The following is a 7194-nucleotide window of genomic DNA, read 5'->3' on the forward strand; positions in this document are numbered from 1 at the left end:
TGTTTTCAGATATTTCAGAAATAAATAAAAAAGTTATATTTGCATGACAATTTATAAGAATACTATTTTTGCTTTACAACAGTTACAGAAATTATTTAGGTTCCTAATGAACATTTACACATCGTTGACCCCTTGTCTGTTCTTAAACTCAGAAGGTGATTTTTAATCTAAAACACATATATTAGAAGTTCTATCAGGCAAAACCAAACCCACACTGTGCACCCTGTATGTTTAACACTCCTTTTATGAACTAGTAACATCTATTTAGCAGAATATACAAAGCAGAAACACAACCCAGGATAAGTAAATTTGCAAAAACACCTGAAAGGATTCACACATGATGGATCTGCAAGGTATTCAGAGAATATTTAAATGCTCAGCTCTGTTTCGTCTCGTAAACATCTGTTTCACGTCGTGTTAGAGTTATGTGATTGATACACTCAGCTGCACAGTGTGGAATAACTAGTACACACACACACACACACACACACACACACACACAAGTACTGTTTGTCATAAAAGACATGCTTCTCATCTGGTGTAGCTAAAAGAAACAGGTTACGGTCAGACCCCAGTACACCTCACTTTGTTCCGTTTCATCACTTTCTCAAACAGGAAGCGTGATCAATTGTAATGTTTGTGGGCTCCCCACAGTTCTTCTTTGCACAATGCTGTCCCACCATGCGCTCTCTCTCTCTTTTAAGTTTGTTTCAAGTCAAAATTACGAACCTCATATTATCAATTCTTAAGCATGTCCCTTAAGAGATGCTCACGGAGAAGCAGGAATCAGTATCCACATATACTGAACGGGAACTTTTTTGAGAAACGGATTATAAATGCAAATCTTCCTGCAGTCCATCACAAGATCACTCACAGTGTGTACAATGAGAGCTTTCATAAACCGTACAGGTTCCTTCTTACATTGAGGATGTATGGCTCATGATGGGGAACTGGTCGGTCAGATGATAACCAAATGTGGACCTAAAACTATCTAGTAACTCCACACACAACGTTCAAAAGATAACCTTTCAACCAGAGAGTACACAAATTTGAAGTTAATGCCTAGTGTACTTAAAAAGTCTGTAAGGAGATAGAACATGAAGCACGTCAGTAAAACTAGCTTTATATTAAACAATCACATTTCACATGAAGAAAATCATACATTTAATTATAAAGCATTAAGAAGTATTTTCTCAGAGAAATTCAATTGTGCATGAGTATTTTAAGTTTCATGCCCCAGGTAGGAAAAAAAAACAATATTAGTAAAGACAATGCCGTATAGATGCATGCTACAGCTTTGTTATTAAAGACACAAGTGATCTATCATACACGTACAGTATAGTCATATATTAAACCTTGTTAAGAAATAATCAACTTCATACAGTGATCATTTTTAAAAACTGAAAGCTGAATCAGATCTGGACTTTTTTTTTTCCTTTCCTACCAACAATTTCTGATTTTTTTGTCCCCTAATATCCAAATCTGTGTTAAATAAATCTTGTGTAGCTCGCCCATTTTACACAGTACTTAGATGTATTTCTGAAAGAGAAATTATTTCGGTGTATTTACTTCACTTTACATGGTTCACTTTTCTGTGTTCTTTCTTGAGGTCACTATATCCTGATCTTGGATACAGTCTGGTCTTAATAATAAGTTTTTAACATGAGGAATAATAATTTCTTGTTTAAATGTCTTGATCTCAGTCTTGTTTTGACCCTAGCTGCTATGGATCTCGGTCTTGTCTTGGTCTCAGTTGCTATGGATCTCGGTCTTGTCTTGATCTCAGTTGCTATGGATCTCGGTCTTGTCTTGACCTCAGTTGCTATGGATTTTAGTCTTGTCTTTATCTCAGATGGTATGGGCCTGGAAATTTTCCTGGCCTTAGATGGAAATGGTCTATGTCTGTTTTTGGTTTTGGTTAGTATGGTCCTTATTCTTGTCATGGTCTTTATTGGTGTGGGTCTTGAGCTTGTATTGATCTCAGTTGTTCTGGGTCTTGGTCTTGTCTTGATCTCAATTGACATCGGCTTGGGGTAAAAAAAAAGCTTGTGGCTTGGGGACTTTGTTGGTATGGACATCAGTAATACCTCGGTTGGTATAGATCTAGGTCATCACAGTTACACAAAGCTGGTATGCATCTTGTATTTATCTTAGTCATCACTCACGAATTGCCCTCATTCCACCCTTAGCATGCTGTCACAAACTATAAAGTGTGAATATTGTGAACAAACTGAATTTGTTCAAGATATAGGTTTGTGCTGTCTGTGTATTCAACCAACAGTCCTACAGCAAAATACATAAGTCCAGACTGGCTTTAAAATGTTAGGAAAAATAAACTGTGTTTAGTTTCCTGTAGCTTTAGGACTGTTAGAGTTATGTGAGTTTAATGGCAGCATATTCTGATGCTTCAATCTGTACATGAGCGACTCGAACCGGTCTTTGTGGCACAGCCCCGTGATTTAGGGAGGCATATATCAAAGGATTCTCTTCTGCAACCTCTTCTAAATCTTCCACTTCCAGACGGTTGTGGCATTGTCTCCGCAGTCCCTGACTGACAGGATGTCTTCCCGCTGATGGTCTGTCTCTTAGAGATGAAACTCTAACTCTGGCAGGAGGCGTGTCATAGGTACAGGATGCTGAAAGACTGACTTGGGCAGGAAGAGTTTGGGATTTCTGTGGAAACTCCCTGGGATATACCGGTGGAGCATGATCAGCCACTGGGGATGGCGTGCACTATAGAGTGGATTGGATCATGAGAAATTAGCATTGTTAATCAGTAGCTTAATTCAGTAAGATAAATAGATACTGTACCTGATTCTGGTGTATTGTTTTTTTAACTGATTTCTTCTTCCCTGTTTAAAGTGAACAGAAACCTGTGTCACTGAAACTCTTGTACATGTCCAGTACAGACCACTACTGAATACTATTTTGGGTATGTAGGGAACAGAGGAAAGAAAGAAACAAACAAAAAAAACACGCACCTCGACAGCAGATGAAAATTACAGACACAACCACTATGAAGACCAGCACCCCAACCCCACTGCAGATGTACACGTAGGACTGCGGCCATGTCGGATGTGCAGTCGTATTTGTATTTGCATTGACTGAAGGTTAAAAAAAAGATTGCACGTCATCACTAGAATTTCAATTCTGTTACAGTTAATGAGCAGAAGTTATCTGGCTTCGAAGACTCAATATGTCTGTACTGGCCAAAAAAAAACCCCCAAGTCAAAATATTAGAAAATTTGTTCATAAAATTAGTCCTTACTTGTTGTTCCTTGTGTTACTTGAGATGCAGTGCTAGAATCCGGAACATATTCTGAACAAATGATAGAATTGATGATATGATCATTAAATCTGCACTGACAGTTCAAAAACTAAATCTCAACTGGGTTCAAATAGTATGAAATAGAAATTTGGGTAAATAAAACCGAAAAGGGGTCTTTGTTTGTCAGTGTCTGTTAAGTGTCGTATTTATATTCTCTGTTTATATGTTCTTTTAACTCATACAAAATACAAAATATCTACAGTGCATGTATAAGCATGATGTATTTACCTGTCACCGTGACATTGATATTATGGCTGATACTAGGTGCAGGTGATATGATCATACATCTGTAAAGACCAGCATCCTGCATGGATACGTTTTGGAATATCAGGAAGAACAGCCTTGGACTCTCATTAATATGTTTCCATTCAGTTGTGGTGTGATTAGAATGATTCAAATGGATGCATTCATTCTTCAAATCAATTTTGCACCATGTGACGTATATTTTGTTCCAACAGTTTGATTCACTTTCTACAGTACAGTTGATCCTCAGGTTGTCCATTTCACGAGCTTTCCACACTGTGTTGCGTGGTACCCGGATAGCTGGGAAACAGTCTGTATTATTTTATAAAGAAAACACAATTAAAAAGAATAATGCAAACATACACCAAAGTACACAGATCTGCAGAGATCTTCAAGATAAATACGGCTCCTCAGCTTTCTAAAAGTCATTTGCTTAAATCTCATCCTGCACTTTTTGTTGCGTTCTCCCTAGAGCCATTTTCTTAGCAGTGGTGCTGAAAGATAACTATCAATGAAACTGAACCTTGACTCATCCTCATCAACATCTCACCCCCTACACACACAAATCAGTGGTAATTCTCAAAAATGAGAATCATTGACACTTTTTTGTGTAAGAGTAGATGTGTATTGTTCACTGTGGGTGGGTGATGGGATGAAGGTGAGCCCCCCACCTCCTCCATCTTGAGCTGAAGGGGCACATCCTGTTTACCAGACACTGCTTTAGTGCAAAATTAGATTAGAAACACGAGGAAAGCTACATAAGAGGAGAATATAGTGTGTGTACGTGTGTGTTTTGGGGGATATATTAGCATAAATACAAAGTTTAAAACTTTAGTTAAACTTTACTAAAACTTTAGTACATTTATTTCCCGCTATACAGTTCCAGTAACATTTTAACACTATCTTGTTAGCAAGACACAAGCTTTCGTATTTTTGTCTTAGCCAATTTTCTTTAGTATATATTACATGTCGTATATTATATTCAACTAGCACTTCTTTCCTTATCTTTTGCATTAAAAAAATAAAAAAATAAAAAAATACAACCTTGAGACACTTTTTCATTGTAACTTTGAACAAATGTTTTAAACTCATGGTATTTTAAGTATGTAACCTAGTGAACCAGCATTAATATATTCAATGTAGAGATTTCAGCACTTATGTACGTTGCTCTGTATAAGGGCGTCTGCCAAATGCTGTAAATGTAAATATATCTATATATATATATCTATATACACACACACACACACACACACACACACACACACACACACACACACACACACATATATATATATAGGTAGGTTAAATCAAACTATGTATGTGAAGGGGAGGAAAGAACGAGCTGAATTATTTTTTTGTATTTATTATATACATTTTGTATTATTTAGATTTAAATAAATAAACTGTATACATGATTATATATACAGACTATGTAGATGAATAAAGAACGCAAAAAACAGACAAGCAAACAGCGCAACACTTAATTTTTTTACTTGGATTTACTTCAGTCCAGTTTGAAATGAAATTATGAAATTTTTTATTGTATTGTCCAGAACCACAGACGATGCCACAAAAAATCTCTTAACAAAGTTCCTCATATCTTATCTTATCTTATATGTGTAATATATGTATATATAGAGATCTCTGGCCAAAATAAAGTTTATTATAAAAATAAGACAGTTGCTGATCTGATATTTCCCCAACTAAACTGTACAAGTAGAGAATGAACTTGGCTGAGGAAGTTCACACTAATAAGTTTACACATTTAAAGGTTTGAAATCCACTTCTTGCACTTTAACATGAAACATAGAGTATTAACCACAACAGTAAGAAACCTAGTCTACAGAAAACCATAGCAGAGAAGCGAGCAGATGATTATTCACTGATTCTCTGATGAAGGCCATGTTTTTTAGACCAGAGTTTACTATGGATTTTCATTTTTTCATTAATTGCAATGCTTCTAACCCAATTAAAGCTAAAGCTGAAGGTCATTTGCCGAGTGAGAGAGCGATTGACCGAGTGCTACCATATACATTATTATATGAATAAAAAACATTTTGACATAGTAAATGATGTAGGTTAAAGCCTCTGACTTACCTTCTGTAGTACCGGTGATTAGTAGTGAGAGCCACAGGTGGATGATAAGAATCCAGATGATGTGGAAGACGCAGCGCGCCATGAAGAACCTCTTTATAACACATACAAAGTCAGGTGTGCCTGATGGTGCTAGCACACACAGCGTTAACTCACATCAGCAGTGTTTTAAACAGAAAGGGTGAAAGTGCAAACCTTTTTTCTACCTGCACATTTGTTCTTGTCTCATCCGTTCGCATCACGCTTTCTTAAAGTAGCTTCCCCTTTTTCTACTTCTGTTTCTCCCACTCTGTACGTTTGACACCTCAAGTCCTGTGGTTTGATGTGAACGGCAACATGGTTTCAAGTTGCAACTCAACAGCTCCATCCTGTGGATCAGTACTGAAGAATACACTCTGGATATCTGTTTATATTGGTCAATGGATCCAAAGTCTGTCCTGGGAAAACTGGGTGTTATGACCCAGTTAAGACCCAGTTAAGTCTAGGAGGTTCTCAGAGTCAGCAACTAGTGATGACCAGTGTGGCTGTGAAGGGATGGAAAAGGCTAATCGGTTCCTTGTGATAATTACCATAACTAGCCAACAACAGTAATTACATAACCAGACACAATGCTTGTGTTGATTTTTCTTTACTGTACAACATGGCAGTCTTATTTACAATAATATATACAATTATATACAAATGGTTTCGTACTTCTACTACAGATAGGACTGGACAATTGTCGACGCACAAAGGAAAGAAACAAACAAGTCAAAACACACTTACCTAACACTGCCTTATTTTAGTCACGCTAATCTACAAACAAAAGTGAAACTAAAATCCTAACTATGCTATACTTCCCATGCTAACTACAATACAGGGTGAGGCATAACCCTTTCCCTGAAGTATCTAGACAGAGACGTATACTATGTGATGTACAATGTATGTGCGCGCTCTTTCTTACCTCTTAAAGCCTTGAACGTAGAACAAAATTGTACACGAACAGTATTAATAGCAATGGAAAAAAAAACACAGAAGAATCTATCACTTGTTTCACAAAACTCTCACAACACGCCAACCAATAACCCAACAAGGAGTTGACCTGATGTTATGACACATAGTGACACATGTTTTTGGATTGCATAAAAACCCTTCCGCCCTCCCACTAACAGATGTGTACTAGTTTGCATGGGTTAGTATTGAAAACACAAGATCAACTATCAGAGTTAGTCTTAACTTGAACGCAGGTGTCCTTCGAAGTCCCCTCGGTCTTCTAACAAAGGATCCTCTTCAAGTTCTTCTATCTAATCTATTGTTTGAATCTTTAAATGAAGGAGGTAAACCTAGACCTTTTTGTCTTTTCAGGATCCTCACAATGGGAGGCCTTGTTTTTATTAAAAGTAGTAAATACAGATAAATGTGTGTAATATATGTAAAAATAAAAAGAAGATTACAAATAAAAACTCACACAAATAATCAAACAGTTTTAGAATAAGTAAACATTATTAGGTTTCAAAGATTATAACAAACCAAGAAGCACTTTCCATGTG

General features: G+C 36.7%; 1 protein-coding gene across 4 annotated transcripts; it reads right to left on the reverse strand.

Moving 5' to 3' along the window:
* Positions 1-1107: 1107 nt before the first annotated feature.
* On the reverse strand, positions 1108-6135 carry LOC113663643 (B- and T-lymphocyte attenuator-like). 4 transcript variants are annotated; one of them, XM_047803493.1, is made up of 7 exons: positions 5872-6135; positions 5669-5759; positions 3557-3883; positions 3269-3319; positions 2982-3104; positions 2812-2852; positions 1108-2733 (listed from the first exon to the last, which is right to left on the reverse strand). In XM_047803493.1, exons 1-7 carry the CDS (start codon positions 5902-5904, stop codon positions 2374-2376), a joined length of 1026 nt encoding a protein of 341 aa, XP_047659449.1. In that variant the 5' UTR covers positions 5905-6135; the 3' UTR covers positions 1108-2373. The 4 variants fall into 4 exon arrangements, with proteins under 4 accessions (XP_047659449.1, XP_047659448.1, XP_047659451.1 ...); XM_047803492.1 differs by having other exon boundaries at positions 3557-3895; XM_047803495.1 differs by having other exon boundaries at positions 5861-6133.
* Between the last annotated feature and the right edge of the window lie 1059 nt (positions 6136-7194).

Source organism: Tachysurus fulvidraco, chromosome 18 (genome assembly GCF_022655615.1).
Source record: "Tachysurus fulvidraco isolate hzauxx_2018 chromosome 18, HZAU_PFXX_2.0, whole genome shotgun sequence".
NCBI classification, from domain to species: Eukaryota; Metazoa; Chordata; class Actinopteri; order Siluriformes; family Bagridae; genus Tachysurus; species Tachysurus fulvidraco.

What these genes read in the sequence shown, in the direction of transcription:
- LOC113663643 (XM_047803492.1), bottom strand. Translation starts at nt 5,904, where the DNA reads ATGCGAACGGATGAGACAAGAACAAATGTGCAG. An exon ending in AGACAAGAACAAATGTGCAG is followed by an intron (nt 5,760 to 5,871) that starts GTAGAAAAAAGG and finishes TGTGTTATAAAG; the next exon opens with AGGTTCTTCATGGCGCGCTG. An exon ending in AATCACCGGTACTACAGAAG is followed by an intron (nt 3,896 to 5,668) that starts GTAAGTCAGAGG and finishes TGTTTTCTTTAT; the next exon opens with AAAATAATACAGACTGTTTC.